Here is a 23,369-nt window from a genome sequence, read left to right as displayed (position 1 = left end):
AATCACTGATTAAGCAAGAACATAGGATTTCGAGCTCTTGGGAGATGATCTCATTCACTCTACCTCATTATACACATGAAGGAAACTGAAGACTTTGAGGCCTGGAAATCTCACAGTTGTAATCATTAGAAACATTACAAATTCATGTTATCTAATCCCAACTGGGACCCCATTGCAACAAGGTAGACCTTTCCTTCCTCCCTAATTGATTCTTTATTTCACTTCCCAAAGAAACTACAAATATCTTTAGCCTCACCCCTCTCACCTGAGTCTTGCATATTACTTTACCGAAAAAACTGAGACCATTCAATCTGAGCTCACTCTTTGCCAATTTTCCTCATCAATTCTCTCCTCTTTTTCCCTGTCTGTGACAGAGGTGATCCTTTTCCTTACCAAGTTCAACCCCTTATTTGTCCACTGACTTTCATTCCTTCCTGTCTTCTCCAGAAGACAGAATCCTCAATCACTGTCCACCCCCCTCAAATCTTCAGTCTCTTCATTATAGCTGTGTCTTACCCTGCTGCCTTCAGACATGCTCATCCTCCCCAATCAACAATCAATTTGTATCTATCCTATCACCTCCTCTAGCCCTCATCCTAAATCTCTGTCAGTCTTTTCCAAACCCCCCCCCACTTACTTATCCTTTCTTTCATTGTTCAAAATTTTGTAATCTGGTTTCTGACCTCATGACTAAACTAAATAGTTTCTCTCCAAAGCATCTAATGATCTTACTGGTCTTTTCTTAGTTCCAGGTTTTCTGAAAGTATTTGCTGCATTTGAAACTGAACTTCTGGGCATTCCTCCTGCCTGGAGCTACACTCTTCTCTCCTGGTTTCCCTCCTGGTCTATCTGACCACCCTTCCTACACCTTGGCTGGTTTACCACCCATAAATACAGGTAATTAATTCCCTAAGTTTCTGTCCTAGACACTCACATCCCTACAGCTGAAAATCAACCTAGACTCATACTCTCATTCACCCCATACATCCACTTGGTTGCATCTCTCACATCCAACTCCTTTCCTCACTCACAGAGATACCAACTTTAGAGAGATCCTCACCACCTCTTACCTAAATGAGGATATTCTCCTAATCAAAAACCCTACCCTCAAGTCTTTCCCCAATTCAATCTATCCTCCACTCTGCCACCAAAGCATAGATCCAACCATGTTCTCACTATCCTACCCCACAAATGCCTGATTTCTTAATATACCCAGACACTAAATTCTTCTGTTTCATATTTAGAGTCCCAACAACATGGACCCAACCTTTCTTCGCTTGTTAACACAACTTTCCCTCCACTACCTCAATGATCATCTCATTTTTCCACCCATGTCATCCTTAAAGCCTCTGCACTGATCATTCCTCCTCCTCACTGATTATCCCTCGTCCTCACCTGCACTTCCCTGCCAGCTCAGATATCACCTGCTACATCAAGCCTCTCCTGAGCCTCCCAACTGTAAGTCTTCTCCCTCCTACTCTATCGAGTTGCACTATGCTCAGGCATGATGAGCAGGTAGTTTTCAGGTATATTTCTTTCCTTCCCTAAGAGTTCACTGATGAGACCAGGGTCTACTTCCCCACTGACTAGCAGAATTCCTGACATACAGTAGGTGCTTGATATCTGTAGATGGAATGATTGTCAATTGAATCTGATCAAGGTAACACAGGTAGTGAGAGGAGCTGGGGTTCTTTCCTAGGAGTTCATACTCCAAATCCAGTGGGCCTTCCATCAAACCACAAAGAAAAAAAAATTCTGACTTATACAGACTTTTTTTTATTTTTTTTAAATGTTTAAACACTAGGTCTAGTTAGACACAATAATAAAGCACAAAACATGATCCACCTAGCAATAATGCAACCTATAAGTGAACCAGAATACTGAGACCAAAGTGCTTAAAACAAAAAAAAATGAGAGAGTAAAAATAATCTTAAATCTAAAGATCAAAATTTCTTATAAAAGTATTCTTGATCTAAGGATCCTTAATCTAATCTTCCAATGATTGTACCTCCCATACTTGAACTAAGATGAGGAAATGATTGAGAAAAAAAAATTTATTAATGCACTACACATTTCTAGAGATTTTTAAAAACTAAGACATAGCTGATGAATAGCAAATTTAATAACAAGAGTTTATGAAGAAACACACCTGACTGAAATTCAAATGTGGCTGCTGGGATGCTATCGTCAGTTTTTGCTGACGGTTATTCATAATAGAAGGTTGGTTTAATCTTCCAGGGGCAGATCGACCTTTTCCTAAGGGCTGACAAATGGAATCTGGGAATAAAGAAAATATTGCAGATTTAGTACATTTCTTTCTCCTAAAAGAAGTCTGAACACTCTTTAGATTTCTTGATATTACCTCAAAATTTCAAATTAAGAAAGGTTTATGAGTATAACTTTCCAGATCTTATCATAGCACAGAAACTAGTGCAAAGAGATAGACATCATTAACAAGACATTTATTGTAGAAAGAAAATCGTTATTCCTTTTAAAAAGGACAATGGAAAGAGGAAGGGAGCAACTAGAGTCTAATTTACCAGTATTTGTCATCTGCTCATCTGAATCAAGTCTATTTTCTAGTCTCACTGGAGGTACCACCATCGCACAGACAGTTGGTTTGGGTTCTGCATGAACAGGTGATATTGACTCTGTGATTTCAGAAGAATCCTCTACAAAGCTGCCATCCACAAATGGACTGTCCTGTCCTGAAGAGTCTGAGGTTGGAGAGCCATCCACGGTACCACAGACACTCTCCGGTTCATCGTCTGACATACTAAAACAAAAGGCATTTTTATGAACACATTTTCTCTAATATTAGCCTCTGTGAAATCTAGGCACCAATTAGAACACCAAATCCCTAACATGCTATTTAAAATATAAATTATTTTGCTAATCCTTATCAAACAGCTGAATCAATTGAATAGTTTTTCACATTCTTCCTCTCTTAAAAAGATTCCCATCCTCATCATATGAAAAAAGTGCTCCAAATCATTATTTACTAGAGAAATGCAAATTAAAACAACTCTGAGATACCACCTCACACCTGTTAGATGGGCTAAAATGACAAAAAAGGAAAATGGACAATGCTGGAGAGGATGTGAGGAAACTGGGACACTAATGCATTGCTGGAGGAATGTGAATTGATCCAGTCATTCTGGAGAACATGTTGGAACCATGCCCGAAAGTTATCAAACTGTGTATACCCTTTGATCCAGAAATAACACTACTGGTTATGTATCCCAGAAAATTATAAAAAAGGGGGGGAAAGACCCACAGAAGATATTTATAGTGCTCTTTCAAAAGTGGCAAAGAATTGGAAAATGAGGGGATGCACATCAATTGGGGAATGTCTGAACAAGTTATGGAATATGAATGTGATGGAATACTATTATTGTTCTGTAAAAAATCCTGAGGGAGCAGACTTCAGAAAGGTCTGGAAAGACATGCAAGAAATGGTGCTGAGTGAGGTAAGCAGAAGCAGGAGAACATTATATGCATTAACAGCAACATTGTGAGATGATCAACGAGGATGCGTACAATCCTCACAGACTTGTTATGGAACATATCAAACATATACAGAGAAAAAAAACTAGAGTCTGAATGTGGAACAAAGTATAATTTTTATATTTTTTCTTTCTTTCTCATGGGTTTTTTCCTCTTAGTTCTAATACTTCTTTCACAACATGTTTAATGGAAATATGTTAAACACAATTGTACATGTATAACTTATATCAAATTGTCTACTGCTGTGGGGAGGGTGGTAGAACTATGTGGAACTCAAAGTCTTGCAAAAGGATAAATGCTGAAAACTATCTTTGCATGGAATTGAAAAAAAAATTTTTTTAAAAGATTAGCATCCTCAATTCTTTGTCTTTCTATAACATCCAAACAGTTTCATGGGTTAAAAGAAGTTATGTCTTCAAGGATACCATCAGAAATCTCAGGAAGATGGATAACTGCCACCCAAATAATCATATTCAGAGAGACTGTTTTATGTATCCAGGATGACTTCCCCTTCTTCAGAACTCCTATAGTATTTACTGTATGTGTCAATTATTATATCGCATCATTATATTACCAATTACTATAGTATATCACCTATGGCAATACATATCACTTCAATATGTATATTCCTTGTGTCTCTATACAGATTATAATCTAGTTTAAAGTGAGGAACCCTTTATACATCTTCTTAATTGTTAAAAACAACTAACAGTACCTTGTATAGTAATAGGAGAAAATCAGTAAATATTTAATAAATATATCTGCTAATTGGGTATTGACAAATATATATAAGACTGAAATTTCAATTTAGCTACCATTAAAAACTTAACTTGTTTGTTTCAAGTTGAAGTCAATTTATTTTATTTAAGTTTCTGAACAGTTTTCACAGTTAGCCAGTTATGTCGGTAAAGAGAGACTCACTACTGCTATTTACAATATGATGCATTTGTTGAATGAATAAATGAAACATTAACATTTCCTCTTCCTCTCTTGCCTGAGCAAAAGAATATTCATAGAGTAATGCCAATCAATCATCACTGCTAGGAAATATTCAAAGCCTCTACCATGAGACAATGGGACAATTAATATCTTTAGCTTAAAAGAAAGCACTCTTCCTTTTCAGTTTTATTACATACAGTTTGGTGTATATTTTATTCATAAGATAAACAAAAGTGGCACATGAAATAAAACTTTCTAATTCAATGTCCCCGTGCTTTCCAAAATCATCCAGCATTTAATAGAACTTTATTTCCCCTCTCTTCTAAAATAAATTAGAACATTCCCATGACTAATCTGCCTTTTAAAATGCTATCTAATGCAGCATATTTGAGAGGAAAATTATCAGTACAGTAGCAGAAAGTCAGCTTGTTGCAGAATCCTACCCCATCTATGGTCCATGACCAGGGCTCACTAGAACTAGCATCCCTTGAACCTCCCAAGTTTCGGGATTTTTACAACAATTTATTTTTTCAGGACCAGCTGTGGCCCTTCTGCTGAGTTTCTTTTACCTGTTTGGTCTCTTGCCAGGAGATGGACTGGACTCATCAGAGGAACTGGTACTTAAGGTGCTATCGGGGCTGCTTAAGGAACACATGCGATCAATATTCAGGGTGCTCTGACAAGCTTCACAATCTAAACTACCTTTACAGCTGAAACAGAGGAGAAAACAGGTCAAAAAGGTTGAAAGTAAAGGCTGTTAATTCACATTGTACAGTTAGAATATAAGCAGCCACCCAAGTACAGTGATCTTTGAAGGACCTAGAAATGACTGCATTCATCTTATTAAATGCTTTCTACTGTCTTTCCATTTTTGAGGACCCAGGCTTTTACTGCGAAGAATTTCTAACATTGTTAAAATAGCAGAGACGCATTATGGAACAGTGGACAGAGAAGTGGCCTCAGTCATGAAGACTTGGGTTCAAGTCCTATTGGTAACATATGTTGACTGTGTGACCTTTGTTAAGACACTTATCCTCCCAGAGCCTAACTATAAATTTCAGCAAAGCTGTTGATAGGCATTGACGGAAATAGTTTCCTCACTAGGACATTCCTAGTGAGGAAACTAACAAAATCTTCATTAAAGGAGTAAGGAATTTCAAAGGAACAGACTAACTTTATAATTAATTTTTTCATTCATTCTAAAATAATGAAATCTAAATTTGGGGAAGATGAGCAAGGTCAGATTCCCATAAGTAAAGGTTTTTCTGTATCTACCCCAAAGATTCTGACAAGGACTATCCCTGAAACAAAATGATAACCTTTCCCCACCCACTAGAGGACCCCATTCTATTTAAAGAATATCTTAAGAACAGGGATTCTTTTAGGACACTTACTTTCTAACTGAATGACTCTGTGCTGTGTCTTCCTCATCAGTGTCACTACTGATGGTGATTATACTCATGACAGGACTTGGTGTATCTGTAATGAGGATAGCCTCCCGCTGCTTGTCTGAAGTCGATGAATCAGGGTCCTCCCTGATTGATGCTTTGCAACAATTTCTTTCTTCTTCTGAGCTATGATTGTCCTGTGTTTCTGTGCAACTTACTTGCTCAACTGTTTTCATATTTATTATCTTTGGAGAAATAAATGCGAATTGGGAATATTGGTATTCTGCAAAGAATTACTCCTGTAAAAAAATTCATCATTATTCATTTCTATAGACCCTTTCAAAAGGTATTTTTAAGATATCTTAATAAACAAAATAGAAGGATCATGCATATGTACATTCACATACAGAGCTTAAATCTTCATACAAGTAAAAACATAAACACCATTAATTACAAATATCATAATACACTCATGCCCAAATCAAAAGGCCATTTTTTGTAGCTATAGCTGAATGCTCTAAATTACTAATGTCATAAGCAAATAATAGATCAAAAGTGCAATAAAAACAATCTTACCAAGTGAAAGCATTTATTTCCTCTCTTCCTGGCTCCCATTCCATTAGTTTTACCAAAATACCTCTGAGAAATTAAGAAGGGAGCTGGCTTAGTGTTTGTTTTTAAACAAACGAGATTATTTCTAATACAATACAAATGGCCCTTTGAACACATGCAAAATTGATTCCCCAAATGCTGAGACCACTTCTCCAACAACACTCAATACCAACCTGTTCTGACAGAGCTTATTTTTCTTTGTGGTAGCAGGCTGAGGCCAGACAACATGAGCGATGCCCACACTGATTGGCTGAGGGGCCGAAAGAGTTATCTGATTGGCTAAGAGAGGCTGAGGGATCATTGAGTTATAATGACTGCTGTGTGAAATCATTTTCCTGGGGAGAAATTTTAGAAATATTAAGCAATTTCTGAAGAAAAATCAATTTTGAAAGCTTTATAAAACTCTACAATGTCCACTTACCCCCAGTCTCCCAGTCCTGGCGGGCCCGCCACAGTTTCAGAAGTCAGGGCTACAGTAGAAGGGCCTATAGGGGTGACCTGCTGCCAGGGGGGCATCAGGATCTGCTGAGTTCGATTAGACCAGGTCTGCAAAATAAATAACCATCAAATTCCAGTAAATAAATGTGATGGAGTATACTGTTTTCTAAGAAATTATGAGCAGGGAGAAGCTAGGTGACACAGTGGACAGAGCACTGGCCCTGGAGTCAAGAGGATCTGAGTTCAAATCTTAGCTCAGACATTTAATAATTACCTAGCTATGTGACCAAGGGCAAGTCACTTAACCCCTTTGTCTTGCAAAAAATTATTAAAAAAAAAAAAAAAGGAAATTATGAACAGGCCAACTTCAGAACTAAAGCTGAGTGAAGGTGAAGGGGAGAGAAGCCTGGCCACCCAAGCAGCAACACTGTAGGGGATCAACAAGGGAGGACCCAGCTCCTCTAGGCAGTTCATGACCAAGGACAATTCTAATAAGGGAAGAAAAAAATGACATCCACATCCAGAGAAAAAAATTAGAATCTGAATGAAAAGCAAAGCATACTAATTTCACTTTTTAAAATTTATTTTATAATTTTTCTTCCTTAAGGATATGATTTCTCTGTCATCACATTCAACTGAGATCAATGTACAACATGGAACCAATGTAAATATAACAGAATGCCTTCTGTGGGGGGGTGGGGGGAGGGAAGCAAGAATGGGGCAAAAATTGTAAAACTCAAAATAAATTCTTTCTTTTAAAAAAACAACTTATTTTATGTTTTTTTCTTTTTCTCATGGCATTTCCCCCCATTAGTTCTGATTCTTCTTTCACAATATAGCTAATATGAAATATGTTAAACATGATAGTACATGTATAACATAAATCAGATTAGTCACTATCATGGGGAGAAGGGAGGAAAGGAAGGGAAATAAAAAATGTGAAACTCAAAAACTTACAAAAGATGAATGTTGAAAACTATCTTTGCATGTAATTGAAAAAATAATATGAAATAAATTAATAAATGACCATTCATGAAGCAATAAGTAATTCTTTACACAAATTTAAAAGTTTAAAAAACTTGTAATTTACAAATGTCAAAAAATCTAATCATTTATAACTAAGTATTCAATCATCATAAACATTAAGTTGCCACATGTTTTCATAGTCATAGGGTTAGTATATGGATAGTCATAAGAAAAGGAAAAGTTAAGTTTAAAATGCTAAATTGACCAACCTGAGAAAGAACACCTGGCCGGATCTGTAATGGCTGAATGGCTGGGGCCTGAGTTACCAGTGGAATTGCATTATCTATCCTTAAAGAATAGCTGCCAGCTTTAGCAGGATTTGCAGGAATACCTATGAAAGAGAGAGTCTTCATAAGAATTTATGCTAAGAATTAAAATGAAGAACAAATGAAAATGAAAAAATACCAACTAAATTCACTTGGATGGGATTAATAAACACCATGGTTAAGTTCTCTGCACACAGGTTTTTCATACCATTGACAAACACAATTTGTTAGAAAAGAGGTGTCCATTTACTCAAGCACATGATTACCAATTTGTCTTTCAAAATGACTCTATTGCTAAAAATACATACTACAAAAAAAATTTCCATTTTCAGTCCTCAAAAGTTTATCATTTCTATGAAATGTTAATCATTAAGGCTTTTTTTTTAAAGAATCTTAAGAAGTATCCTGAAATGTTGGGCAGAGCTTCTCTGGTTCAATGTCAAAACACGGACAAGAATCAAACAGGATGAGAATAATGGTTATGCTCTCCACTAGCAAAAGGAGTACCCACACCAGTTAAGGTCACAGAACTAGGTGGCAGCTAGATGGTGCAGTGGAGCACCAGTCCTGGAGACAGGAGAACCTGAGTTCAAATCCAGCCTCAGACACTTAATTGCCTAGCTGTGTGACCTTGGGCAAGTCACTTAATCCCATTGCTTTAAATATATTTTTTAAAAATACCTAAAAAAAATCAAAGAACTAGCAAAATACTTAAGTATTGCAACTTAATTTTACTTCCCACATTCTTCTGGCTATCAGGCGAGTGGAAGCTTTTCCCAATTGCCTCAATCACACAACACTATTAAATATATTTCTTTCCAAAAACAGATCATATATTTAATTACATTTCCTTACTGTTTTACTCTTATAATTGTGACATCAGAATCTTTTTGTTAATGTCTTGTAGAGCATTCCTATTTGCTTGTTTTTTTTTTAATTTAATGTAATATGGCTAGAAAAGCATTTGGAAAAATGAAAATACTCAAAAGGATTCTGTCTGATTGTGTGCCTATGCTATTTTCTTCTTCCTCCTGAAAAAGATCTCTAACAAAAATTCTCTTCAAGACATTTGAAAAATGTTTTTCTATTGCTTCTCACATAAAATTGGTTTTTCACCATCAATAAGACCTCATCTTCTAAGAAAAGAGGAAACAATGAAAGGCCAGGATGAAGGAGTCACCTCTTCTCTAATCAAAATGAAAATAAGGTGGCCAGATTACTGGGAAGCTAGAGTACCAAGTAAAGCTAGTTTAAAACAAAAAGTATATAAGACATCAACAGATTACATATTAGGCAGTAATAAAAAGAAATTTTCCCCTTAAGAAACAAAACCAAATTTTTTAGCAAATAGATACATGCATGACACACAATGAGAATCAAAGATCTAAGACACTAAAATTAATACAAAAACATTGTTAATGTCTTAAAAACACAGCAAATCAATTTATAAACACTAAGCATCAAAATAATTTTATTTGACAAAAAAGTAATAAGATCTCCAATAATCAGCAATAAGAGATCTTACATTTAGTTACATTTCCAAAGACTACACAAGATAATAAATGAAAATCAATATTTCCCTAAACCTCCAGTTTATCACATAAGTTACTTTCCATATGGACTAGCAAGAAAATTTCAAATGCAACCAATACCTGGAAGCAACTTATCATGTGATTTTCTGGGTAATCTAGACAGCCAAAATGTATTTTTTCTTTTCTGTTAAAGTGTAATCTTGATAATTTTATTACACACAATAATCACATATAGTAATCCCAAGGACATTAAGATCATGTTTTTCTTTGCATATTTTCTTCACACAGTTCTCTGTACTTGAAAACATTTTGTCTCTGAATAACTACAAAGGACTCTATAAGTATCTCACAATTGATGTGAATTATTTCAAGAAAAAACTATATATATTTTACTGATCTTCTTACCCCTTCCATAAAGTATGTCTGGATCAGCAAATTCTCCAAGAAAGGGAATATAAGCACACCCAGGTACTGTAGGTACATTGCAGCAATGAATAATCTCTTCAGAGAAAAAAGCAGAATTCACTTTGATAAGAGTAATAGGGCAGAGCCAATTATTCTCAAACCCACCATACCAGAATCACCAAATCTTAAACTTCTTTCCAAAATTTATTACCCCCAGTCTTCTTTTATCAAGGACACTTGAAGTCTAACTTTCTAACAATGGAAAAGCTTTCAATTTTACTACAAATCTAATAGGTTCGCTAAAAATCCTTACTACTGGTTAATTAGTTTTATTTTAATAATTACTTAGAAAGTATAATCAGCATTATGGTATAAAAAAAGAAGAGAACAACTTTGCTGTAATGCACTTAAATATCTTACCAAGTAGTGATTCATAATAAGTTAATTATTTCATTAACATCTGTACAAGGAACATGCCCTGAGTTCAAGTAGACAGCTAAGAAAGATGCTAAAAGCCACTTGTTGCTAAGTAATAACAGATTTCTCAGTCTCATATGTAAATTAATATTAAACAATCAACTGTGTCATTAACTAAAGATCTCATCTGTTCATCAAAACCTAATCAGTGAGTAGCTAGGTGGTACAGTGGATCTGCTATCCATTGGCCTCGAGTCAAGAGGACCTGAGTTCAAATTTGACCTCAGACACTAATTACCTAGCTGTGTGACCTTGGGCAAGCCACTTAACCCCAATGCCTTGCCAAAAAAAAAAAAAAACCCTAATCAGTTTCCACAATTCCCTATTTCTATTAAGGAACCCCCAATCTTCTAGTCACTTAAATTCTGAACCTTGGAGTTATCTCTGATTTTCACTTACCAGGTCTTGTCAGTGCCAAGTCTTCTCAATTCTACTTCTCTGATATCTCCCCCCAGAGCCACCTTCCCCTTCATACCTCTACTGTATGCTGCTATCAGACTTGTCACTGAACTTCCTACTAGGGCATACTCACAGATCTTGGACTAGAAAGAACCTCAGAAGAAAACTTCATAGTTCCTTAATTTTTTTTTCTCCTTTCTACCTCACCTCCTTACAGAAAAAAAGTTTTTTTGTAATAAATAAGCAATCAATCAAAACAAATTTACCACATTGGTTATGTCCAAAAATTTTGGTCGCATTCTATGTTGAGACCTTAAGCTCTATAGTAAAAGATAACTAGTATGTTTCATGATCAATCCTCTAAACTCACATGTCTACCAACAGCACATCAATATGCCACTTTCCAGTTGCTGCCTCATTATCAATAATTTTCATTTTTAATTTGCATTTATCTCATCATTAGTGATTTAGAATATAGACATGGGTAATTTGAAGGTGATCTCAGAAGTCGCCAAAGTCATCCCTCTCCTTTTACAGGAAAGAAAACTAAGAGAGGCTCCATGTCCAGGGTCACCTGGGTATTGTTAAAGGTGCTACTGACCTCAGGTCTTCTGCCCCAAAATCAGTGCTCTTTCCAGTTGTCCTTATTACTCCATGCTGTCCCTTTCTTTCTCTAGTCACCTCCACTATGGTGGCTAAACCCAAGTCAGACCTTGCTACCTCTGTGGTCTTTAAGATGAAACATGCCCCACCCCTGGGGGGGGGGGGGCGCTTCAACTAGCCAAAACCCTCTAGGAACTGGTGCCCACCTGTCTCTGCAGATCTATCTGGGCCCCTCCCCTCACTCCCTCTACTTAAGAGTTAATTCTCTGGACAGGACACTCCCTCTGTACTTTCCCACAGATTCCTCCCTGAACCCCTGCCCCCTCTCACACTCCATTTTGGAATCCTTGACCTCTGGAGCTTCTCCTATAAGAGGCCTTTCCTGGCCCTCCTCATTGCCTCACCTCCCCCAATCTTAAAATTGCTCTCTACTCAGTATGTACAAGATAAATCTGCTGCTTCTTCCTAGTAAAAACAGGAGTTTTTGATACCAGGGCTGTGAGAGCCTAGCACATAGTAGGCATTTGTTAGATACTTGAAATGAATTGCCCTGTTCTGCTCAAGGTCAAAAAGATTGAGGATGGGCACTCCTGGTGGGGGAAGGGACCTTTTTTGCCTTTCTCTGCATCCTTGGCCCTTAGCAATGTGTTTGGCAGCTAGTAATGGCTCAATAAATGTTTGCTGAGGAAGTGTAAATATGACCTAACTACTCCTGCTTGCTATGGTGGTTAATCTCAAATGTTTACACCATTTACCCCAAAAGGAGAAAGGAATGTCTATCTAAATGTTAACCTCATTTATCATTTATTTATATAGTATTTTAAAGTTAGCAAAAATTTACATATATTGTGATATATGTATCTAATAATTCTGGCTATTATTATCTATCCCTAAAATGCTGGTGGGTTCAGAAGTCTTCATTTTCCCTTGTTTTGGTCCAGATGTCCTTACAAGTCTCTCCCTACCTACAACCTCTGTCTTTTAAAGCAAACCAGAGATTAAGTTTTGCCATCCATTCTATTTCAAAAGATTAACTATGTACCATTCAACCTCTGAACAGTTTGATTACTATCTTGTAAAATCCCTGCCCTTTCTCTCTCCTCCACATTAAGTAATGGTGACCTACCTTTTATCACTTATAAACCATCTTAAAAGTTAGAGAGTACTTTGCCAGAAAAGAAATTTGTATTACACATAACCTCTGGAGTTGGAATAAAACAGCATAAATATAATCTCTCTCTAAATTTCTCAAGTTTTAAAGGGAGTAATTTTTTGGCCTGATTTTTGTTAATATCTTAATTATTAAAACAGAATCAATGGCACAGATACTGTAATATTATATATAATATTATATTATAATAAACACATTTACTACAAAAATCTAAGCCATTTCTTGGCTAAAAATAAAAATGGAAAATGCTTTTCCACACGAACATTGACATACATGACTTTTGTGCCTTTTGTTGCTAGCTCAAGAAAACAATCTCATCTGCTGAGGATCACACCATTCAAAGATGTTTTAAACTGCATTGTGTACAAATGTTTCATAGCCAAGAGGCTGCAGGGCCCACAGGATAGCAACAGAGCCAAGAAGGTCCAGCTTAAAATAATACTTCAGAAGCCTTCCGGCTGTATCACTGACCCCACTTGACTTCTGAGGGGGCTCTTGAACTCTAGACTACAAGGGGCAAATAGGAGGTCAGCCTAGGAGTTTCCTCCCTATATCAATAGGATCAAAGTTCCCATCCTTATATCCCTCCCTAGAATCATAGACTTCTACAACTAGAGATCTTGGAGATTATCCAGTCAGTCCAATTTACTAATTTTAGAGAGTTCTTTTGCAGCAAAACTAAAACCAAGACTCAAGCTTCCTGGCTTGGTTCAGTGCTCTTTTCTCTATAGCATACTGTATCAGAATAACACACTAAATGACTTTAAAATATAATAAAAGTCTGAAATATAATAAAATCATCCAAAAGACCTGAGAATAGTAGAGACTCATTCTAGGTTAGAGTCTTCAAGTATTTTTGCTGCCACTACTGAACAATTTAAAGAGATCCACAGCTTGAGGGCAGGGAGGTGGTCTGTAACCCATTATATCTCCATGGGATCAAAGACACAACATTAACTGTAAGAAACATTCTTACCTAAAAGATTGCCATCAAACAGAGAAGCAAATCTTGTGCCATTGAGTTACAGGTTCCTTATAGCACTTCTAAGGTACTTCAAGGCTCTTCAAAGTTTTGGAATCAAAGATGTTATACTACACTATAGAATTTTAGCTCTAATACATAAATAGATAAAATGAAAAAAATTCTAAACTTCAAGGTAAAAAATTTATGGAAGCACGAAAATATGTCAGTTTTCTACTGGAAGCTCAACTGTATCTGTTCAGAGTAATACCTTAAAAAGGTAGACTGAAAACTCCCAGGTTTAACTAATGAGGCATATTCAAGTTTTGAGGTTTAGGGTTTTGGGTTTTTTTTTTAATAAAGTCAATATTTATCCAGAAATCCAATTAGCTTAACTGCTTTAGGTTGTGTTATAGTTCAACTCTTATGCTTAAGTGAAAAAGATGAAGAAAAATCAGATTTCAGATGATGACTCATACCACGCATTGCCATAAATAATCTTTTGCCACTTGTGATAGTACATAATCATGCAAACAAAGGATCATAAAATTGAAAGATATTTTAAGTTGGATTTTAAGCAGACATTTCATAGCTTAGGGTGGCATCATAATGAAACATATTATAAATGGCAATGCAGTGCATAAATTTAGCATACTTCTTCACAATAAGACTTACATGGAAATACAATCAAGTCTAATCTAACAAATAAATTCTGTAATTTTACTAGTGGAAGAGTGCCTTTAATATCATAGACTGTGCCTTTTTATTTAAATATATACTTTCATTTATTATAATTAAAACTATGAAAAAACACAGAAAATTGATTATGCAAGTACTACTAGGAGTGGTTGGTTGATTGTCCTTTTTCAAAAAAGATCAATGACATAACTGCTGAGTTAAAGGTATGCAACCATCTGTGACTGATCAAACCTATATAAGCTCAAAGACCTCAGCTTAGGCACAAATAGTTTAGGTGAACAATTAGAGATGTCTCTAAATTTGCCCATCTCACATTTCTCAAGCACTAGTATACTTGATAGTTAAAGTTGAACAAATTAGGATAGTCTTCCAAATAAAGTCTGAGGGTGCAGTGGATAGAGCAATGTCTTTGGAGTCAGGCGGATAGGAGTTCGAATCCAGCCTCCAATACTTGACCACTTACTAGCTATGTTACCTTAGGCAAGACACTTAACCCTAACTACCTCACATTCAGGGCTATCCCCAGTTATCCTGATCCATATTTGACCCTGGATCCACCCCTCACTCAAATACAATTTTTGTGCTTGTCACAGACTACCTCCCTGATGTCATGGTCTTCTTGAAGAAGGAAAGACAATCATCATCATCATCATCATCATCATCATTAAAATGAAGTAGCCTAGTAAATTCCAAGCTTCAGACAAATCTACTCAAGAGAATTATGACAAGCTTGCAGTCTCAAATAATGTTTAAGTACAAAAGAAGTACCAGAGAAATAATCTTCAATTTAAAATTACTTTTTGCTTTTAAATATGAAAAGTCAATTAACTAGATTCATGTAATATAAATGACCAGGAAAAAGTTATTCCATAAAAAAATACTTGTCAAATCATTTTCTTCCTCATTACTAAATAACTACATGGACAAACCTCCTTTTAACTAAAATTCCAGAGCCCAGGTCAACCATCAAAACATTAAAGATCAATTTTAAAAGTGTTGAGTACTTAATCAAAACTTTAAGGCTCCCTAAAAATTAATAAGTGGTCTTCTAGAGTTGCCCTGACTAAATACTGATCATATTAATCATCTTGCAACCAATCTGGAAATAATCCTCTGCAAAAGTCCGTGAGGGAAAAACCAGAGTCTATTTCCTGGGTTTTTGAGAACTTTCACATTACAAGGAGGTAATCATGAAGTAGGATTCTGATGGATAGCATCAGTGCATGATGCCATATACAACTTTGAAAACCTAAAGCAGTGACGCACACAACTTTGCCAAATTAGCTGCAAGCTCTTCCAGATCATTATTTACTATAAGCACACTACTTGTGGCCTCCTCAGGCTTTAAAGTGCATACTGAAGACATGTTTTTGGTTAACAGCAACTATAAATGTAGCTTCAGGGTCAAAGAAATGAGCACTAGAACCCAGAAGCTATTAAAAACATAAAACAAAATTCAGAGACAGCTACACCTAGAAATTATGAAACATAGGCATATGTCAAAACCAGAAATACAATTTAAGCCAAAAATACCTTGAATTGCTGGGGGGCAGATAATCAATGTCTGCTGGGCAGTCCCAGTCTGCACAGGTACTCCATGGTGCATAACTGAATGGGCAGATGTGGTTAATGCCTGAAATATTCAGAGTGAAATGGCTTTATCTAAGGTCAATGTTCCCATAATCACATACATATAATTTTTTAAAAATCACACTATTTCCCAAAAGTGCAGTTCCTATGAAATGATAAAATGTGCACATATTAACAGAGGGCATAATAAAGACTGAAAAAACCCAAAGTCAGTTTAGAATCTATATGAACCAGAAAAAAAATTGCAAGAAGTGCTTGAAGAGAATAAAGGCATGAAATTTCTATATTTCCCTAAATTTTAATAAATTAGAAATACAGAAATACAAATTCTTAAATGTCTCTTCTTACCTGACTTCTTAATGTGCCTATTTTGGTGAAATTTGCAGTCAGATTAGCAGCACTGCCTGAGGCAACTGGTCTCATAAGTGAAGTTTTATTGCGATTATTTGTGTCATACGAGTTTGAGTGAGATTTGCAAACATCCATAATATGAAAACAAGATTTTACACTGCAAAATAGAAAAGTAACTATAAGTAAACTGAGTGTGTAATATTTAAAAATAACCATACAAGAGGGGCAACTAGATGGTAAATAGAGCACAGGTCCTGGAGTCAGGAGTTCAAATCTGGACTCATACACTTAAATCTGGCCTCATATAGGCTTAGCTGTGTGGCCTTGGGCAAGTCATTTAACCCCATTGCCTTGCAAAACAAAAAAAAAATAAGCATACAACACATAAGAAACTTTCAAAAGAATAAGAAAAAATAGAAAGCTCCCATACAAAGAGCAGTTCAACAAAATTGTTCATTTATGAAAAAAATGAAAAATCCAATAATATAGATTTTAAAAGCCAATAAAAGCAATTTTTATTGCTTCAATTTTAAAGATAGTAATAATAACTTTTTTGCATCTAATATTTAGTTTCCCTGAATTTCTAGGCATCTGTCTGAGGCAATTGTTTGATGTATCTGAGTATCTTGATATTTTTAAGGCTTCTCAATAAAGAAAGCCAGAGTCTAATAGACGATAGAGTTAGACCTTAGACTCAGGAAAATCCGGCTTCCAGTCCCATTTCTGAAACATATGAGTTTATATAATATTGGACAAGTCACTTAATCTCATAGTGCCTCAAGTAAAACTAAACTGAATATGATCATTTGTAGACCTATCTCCTCATAAGGAGATCCCTGAATTAACAAAATCACTGTCCCTAAAAGAAACCTTTTCCCTCCCTCCTCTCAAGTCACCCCAAAGCTCTAAAATACAAAAAAAAGCTCTAAAATACAAATACAAAATACAAATCACTGACATTTTAAGTTGCCTGTCCTTAGTCTGTTCCCTGCTCCTTTTTTTTTTAAATAACAGATTGACTGTTATGGATTTAAAGGTATAGTTATTCATAGGGTCCCATTCTGTGTATTTTAAGACCTTCCCATACTTCCAGTTCCCTCATTAGGGAGGGCCAAAGTTGGAAGGAAAGAAAAGAGATCAGGAGGGACTTAACATTAACTGGTGCCACTGGCAACCAGAAAAGTCCATAGTTAGCACTGGCCGGGGGACTAAATCTAGCCCACCCAACTGTATTTTATGGCCTGAGAATGAAGAATCAAAGGTTTTTTACATTTTTAAATAAAAAATTTTTGATCCCTAACCTGGTCCTATCTCTTCAATTCAAAATGAAGAATATGAAATAAAATGATATCCAAATATCATGCAACTAAATTAATGGTAAAAGCCAGAATCAGAAACCAGATTTTTTTTTTTAAATCACAAAACTTAAGCGCTGTATCCACTTAAAGAAATTGAGATTTGGAGAGGTTATTCAACATAGGTGGAGTTAGAATGGACTGCTATCATTTCTAAGAAAATATTATCATATTTTTCCCAGAAAATATATCAAAAGTATATTTGATTAGAACATACTGGTTGCTATGAGGAAAATCTAGAAGATGTTTCATGTTAACAAAAGGATGATTCAATGTTTCAACTGGAGTGATTCTCACATCAGCATCAATCAGCAACATTTTCTTCAACAGACTAACAAATTCTCTTCTATCAGCTTTCTCTGCTAAAAGATCAATTCCTTCTAAATCCATCACTGTGTTCACCTGAAAAACCAGAAGTTCAAATTTAAAAAAAGAGGAAATACATTTATACTAGAATAAGAAATAAAAGTCATAACATGTTGAAAATTTTTACAATCAAAATATATTTTGAACCACGGAGGAAAAAAGGTAAATATTTTGATGGTTAAACAAAATGGCCCAGAACACAAGGCTTAAGGGCCCCCTGAAGTTAAAGGACATAGAGTCCATTCCAGTGCTACAGTGGACTTACCACAGCTGCTCCAGAGCAAGAGCCCTACAAGCAATGAGCCCCCAGCTCCTGGGCAGGTCAGGCTAGGTTTTCCTTAAGTAGTATTGAGACCTTTCTCAAGAGTGAATTGGTTCTAGGACCAAGGGCACAGGCAAGTCCTTTCTGATCTTGTCCTCACTTCCTAAATACAAAACAGCCTGAAGGAACTGGAGGAGTTCTCAAGTTCTAGGCTCGTGGATTGGGAAGGAATTTTGTTCAGCTACATCAACTCTAGTTTTCAATACCTCTCCTTGGTGAACATCCTTCTCATGCTCTAAGTAAATCTCACTTGGCTAATTCTTGAATGAACTATGAATGTCTAATTTTGTCTCAATATGGAGTCTACCTACCAGGCCACTGGCCTTAGTCAGACCCAAAACAACAGGTACCAAAAGAAATACCTAAATTACTATTATTTTTTCGCACAGCAATGTTAGTAAGAATGACAGAAAGCAACTTTTACTGAAAAACCAAGTATCTACCTTTTAAAGTCTGACAAGCAAAGATGCAACTTAATTTTTGAAAGTAAGCAAAGCCAATAAGATTTTGATCAATTAGGGTGGACAAATTTATTCAACGCTACTAAGGATTTCAATCCATATTCAAACTAAAAGAAAGATTAATGTATTTTTTCATATTGGGCATTCAAGATCATCACTTTAAACAGTAAGACCAACAGATTATTGTACTCACATGCACTATGTCATCCAAACTGTTGAAAATATACTTTCTGGCTTCTTTAGATTTCATTCCCGTCTCTGCCTCATGCTCTTCAAGAGTCTTATTCAATAAATAAAAATAAAAGTTTTATTTCTTTTCTTTAAAATATAAATATTAAAATTTTTAAGTATGCTAAGGTAGTAGAAATTTAAAATAGAATTTAGTAATTAACAACAATGTATAATATGAACTTTAAAGGTAGAATGAATGGGGAGAAAACTTTCAAATGCTACAGAATTACATAAACACAAAAAGATTAAGAATGAGTAATTCTTAAGTCAGTGATTTCTCACAAACACTGACTTCAAAAGAACAAGGTAAATTAATGAGTTTCATAGCAGATCCAATCTCTGTCCCCCCCCACTTTCAAACATTAACAATTTTTATAAGAAAAGCATATAATCAAAAGAAATTACAAATACAAAATTATAAAAGGGCACCAAGGGGAAAAAGATCAATGATTTTGTTATCAGATTAGAGAATGGGCTGATTCTTAAAAAACAGGGGAAGGGGAAGGAGAATTCAAAACTGAAATTAAAAAAAAAAGCGAGAGAAAAAATATTCCATTCAAAATAACTACAAAATGGCATAAAATATTTGAGAGTCATTTTACCAAGGCACAATCTGGACACATATGACTGCAACTATAAAACACCCTTTACAGAAATAAAGGAAGACTTAAATTAGAAAAAGAAAAAGGAGATGAGAAGAAAGAGAAAGAGAGAATAAGCTGAGTTAAACTGGGAAGGCTTCTTAAATTGGAACAGATGGAGTAGAGAAAAAAAGTACAAGAGGAACAAAAAGTAATTTAAGCAAAGATTTTTATTCAGTACCTTTAATCTCCAACCAGAATGTGAAATATCCATTTCCCTACAAAAAAATCTTGTCGATTTTGTCCCCACATTTAACAACTGTTCTCCTGGTAAACCTTGAGTCTGTGAAATGTAACGAATCTGAAAAACAAACAAAAATTAATTAAGGTTCAATTTTGAATCTTACTTCATGACCTCATCAGTATGGGTACTTCCTTCTACCAACAAATCATGACCCTGTGCAACTTACCAAATTTTCAAGAGCTGCTGTGGTCAAATAATTCCTCACTCTCTGCCAAGTTGGCAGGGAGCCTCATCGAGCTTACCCTAAGATAGTGCTCAAACAACAAAACTAGGGAAAATTATTGGGCTTATACCAAAGCATCTCCCAGTTTGATATGACCCTTCAGAACTAATATTCCACTAGCATAGCCTTTGAGAAATCAGGGTATATCTTATACTGTAGTGTATAAAATTCTTTTGTTGGTTAACATGAATCTACTACAGAAGAAATTATTTAGAAGACAAGTGAAAATAAAAATTTGTGGAAGTAGACTGGGAAAGAATTAGATTAGAATTAGAGGGAGAATGGTTGAGGAAGAAAAGCTAAAAATGACCTCCAAGATTGCAAACCTCAGTGACTACAAAGGTGACATATTCAACAGAAAGAGGAAAATGTAAAGGTTAAGTGTAATGCAGACTTGAATAATGTTAACTATTTAAAGACAGAAAAAAAAAACCAAACATGAAAATTCAGTTCAGCTGTAACATATTTCTTTAATGAAATATCAGGCAAAATGAAGGTACTATGTTTCATTCCCTTTCTGCCTAGAATGAAGGAGGAGTTGAATAAAAAACTGGTCAGGAATTATCCAGGAGGGGCAGCTAGGTGGCACAGTGGATAAAGTACCAGCCCTGGAATCAGGAGGACCAGAGTTCAAATACTACTTCAGTCACTTAATAATTGCCTAGCTGTGTGACCTTGGGCAAATCACTTGACCTCATTGTCTTAAAAATGAATGAATGAATAAATGAAAAAGAAAAAGAAAAGAATAACCCAGGAAAGAAAAAAAAATTAGAGGGATGAGAACTAGATGAGAATCTAGTCTTCACTGTCACACTAACCTGCTGTGGGACTATGGAACATATCAAGTTACTGCTATAAAATGAGAAAATTTGTAAGAGCTCTCTAAGGTCTTGTCCACTAGAAATTCACCACCAGAAGAATTGAAAACAAAAACATCTATTACACACATAGCACTGTTAAAGAGAATTCACTGTAGTCATACTGATTTAACACTGATAGACTGGCTAAAACATCACAATTTTTTTGGCTTATTTCTTTTTGTACTAGGCAGATTCTTTGAAATGATCTTTACCATAATTGTACATGAAATATAAATGCCTTGAAGGCTAATACTATTTTCCTTTGTACCTTTGTACACTTGGGCCTAGACAGAAAGAGCACACATTTAATGTTTACTGAGTTTAATACCAGGAAAAATATAAATTATTTTCGATATTATTATCTAGTACTGAAAAAACATGAACTTCTTTCTTTAAAAAGATTAAAAATAGGACAAAAATTATTTGAAAAGATATGACTATCTCTTCAATTTAAATTCAGACCATTTTTGACAACATTTTAAAGTTCATCAGAAATTTAATGGGACAAAATACAATATTTACAGAATGTATGCTTCTTTTTTTTTAAAGGGTTTTACAAGGCAAATGTGGTTAAATGGCTTGCCCAAGGCCACACAGCTAGGCAATTATTAAGCGTCTGAAGCTGGATTTGAACTCAGGTACTGCTGACTCCAGGGCCGGTGCTCTATCTATTGTGCCACCTAGCCGCCCCAGAATGTATGCTTCTAAAGCACTATTTGCTATTTGTTTAAATTTTTAAAATTCTGAACTTAAAATAAGTTCATAAAATAAGCATTTTCATATACAAAAAAGAGAAGGGAACTCTTCATTAAAGTATAATGACTACTACATATAGCTTGTTTTTTACTTTTACATAGATAATAATTTCAAAAGAAACTCAAAGCTGTTCATATTCCTGTGATTCTTTCTAGCTTCCCTTAGTCTTATCTGTATATTATTTTTTTTCATTTCAATGAGTCTCTTCTCGCATTTTAGTTGCTGTCCCTAGCCCCAGTCTGACAACCAAGCCACCCCAAATTAAACAAATATGCATAGCTAAGCAATCTGAAATGTGTCCATCTAGTCCATCTAGGTAGCCTGCTTCTTCATTATCAGCTCTCTCTGGAACAGTTGATTAGAGTACTCAGGTCTTCCAAGGCATTTAAAAAAAATGTTGTTCTATACCAAATATTCTCTTGGTTCTACTCATTTCACTCTGAATCAGTTCTTCAGTTATGTTTAAATCACATGACAATTTTTCCTTTTGTAATTTGTAATCTTGAAACCAAGTACTATAAATAGAAGCACTAAGTTTGTACACCACCCCTGAAAAGCCACTACTGATTGCCTGTCTGGCCCAGTCAAATGTTGAAAGGAATTTCATTAATGACATTTTGTAAAAATTCTTATAGCACTTTTTTTTAAAACTCTTTCATTATCTTCAAGAATCTGTGTAATACTTTTTAGGATTAAATTTTGTTATAAAAACCCTAACTAAAACTCTTTGCATAAATCTAGTGAAAATCATCAAAAGGAATCAATTAGATTGAAATTCCAATTGAGGAAAAGTGAAGATGGCATACTCCTGCTTATCCAATCTGCATAACACACAAAACTAGTTCTAGTCATATTAGCTAATATGCTGAAGTGAGAGAATAAGGATCTAAAAATATCATAATAAGCTAGAATGATAGACAATTATCTAATAAAGTGATATTTAGAAGAGACAAATGTAAAGTCTTATACTAGCATTTTAGAAAATAAACTTTAAAAGTAAAAGATGGAGTAGACATGACCAGAGTAATAAGTATTTTAGGGTTTTATTATTTTTTTTACTTTTGCAAGGGATTGAAAACTTGCCCAAGTTCACACAGCTAGATATTATATTATTATATGTTGGATCCAGATTTGAACTCAGGTCCTCCTGACTCCAGGGCCAGTGATCTAGCCGCTACACCACCTGGCTGCACGCCCAGAGTAATAAGTCTTAAGGAAAACATCAAGGATAAGTTAGTGATCAACAAACTCAACAAGTCAACAGTATGACATAACAGTCAACAAATTCAAACTTAAGACTACATTTAAAGAAGTTTAGCATACACGCAAAGCCTGCTTCATTTTGCCCTGGTCAAACCATATTAGGAATTGGGGGGGGGGGGAATATCAGCAAAAGGCCCCCAATATCACACCATCTGTAAATCAATTGAAGGGAGCTAGGTATTTGGCCTAGAAATCAAAAGACTTAGCTAAGACACACAACAGATATAGCTTCAAGAATCCAAAAGGTTGCTACATAAAAAGGATTAGACCTGTTTTGTTCAGA

At 35.3% G+C, this 23,369-nt stretch overlaps 1 protein-coding gene across 1 annotated transcript in view; it reads right to left on the bottom strand.

Annotated features, from left to right (window-relative positions):
- The window catches only part of LOC141518439 (homeodomain-interacting protein kinase 3-like), a 186,186-nt gene that overhangs the window by 4,462 nt on the left and 158,355 nt on the right, over positions 1 to 23,369 (bottom strand). The window contains 14 exon segments of the mRNA XM_074230446.1: positions 2,150 to 2,277; positions 2,541 to 2,776; positions 5,016 to 5,156; positions 5,841 to 6,099; positions 6,102 to 6,133; positions 6,411 to 6,473; positions 6,620 to 6,781; positions 6,868 to 6,992; positions 8,120 to 8,241; positions 15,957 to 16,056; positions 16,362 to 16,521; positions 17,937 to 18,121; positions 19,062 to 19,148; positions 19,922 to 20,041. Coding sequence (XP_074086547.1) covers positions 2,150 to 2,277; positions 2,541 to 2,776; positions 5,016 to 5,156; positions 5,841 to 6,099; positions 6,102 to 6,133; positions 6,411 to 6,473; positions 6,620 to 6,781; positions 6,868 to 6,992; positions 8,120 to 8,241; positions 15,957 to 16,056; positions 16,362 to 16,521; positions 17,937 to 18,121; positions 19,062 to 19,148; positions 19,922 to 20,041 — 1,920 coding nt within the window.

The sequence above is a fragment of the Macrotis lagotis genome, chromosome 3 (assembly GCF_037893015.1).
Source record: "Macrotis lagotis isolate mMagLag1 chromosome 3, bilby.v1.9.chrom.fasta, whole genome shotgun sequence".
NCBI lineage: Eukaryota > Metazoa > Chordata > Mammalia > Peramelemorphia > Peramelidae > Macrotis > Macrotis lagotis.
Note: the sequence above shows the minus strand (reverse complement) of the source record. Positions and strands in the feature narration are given on the sequence as shown.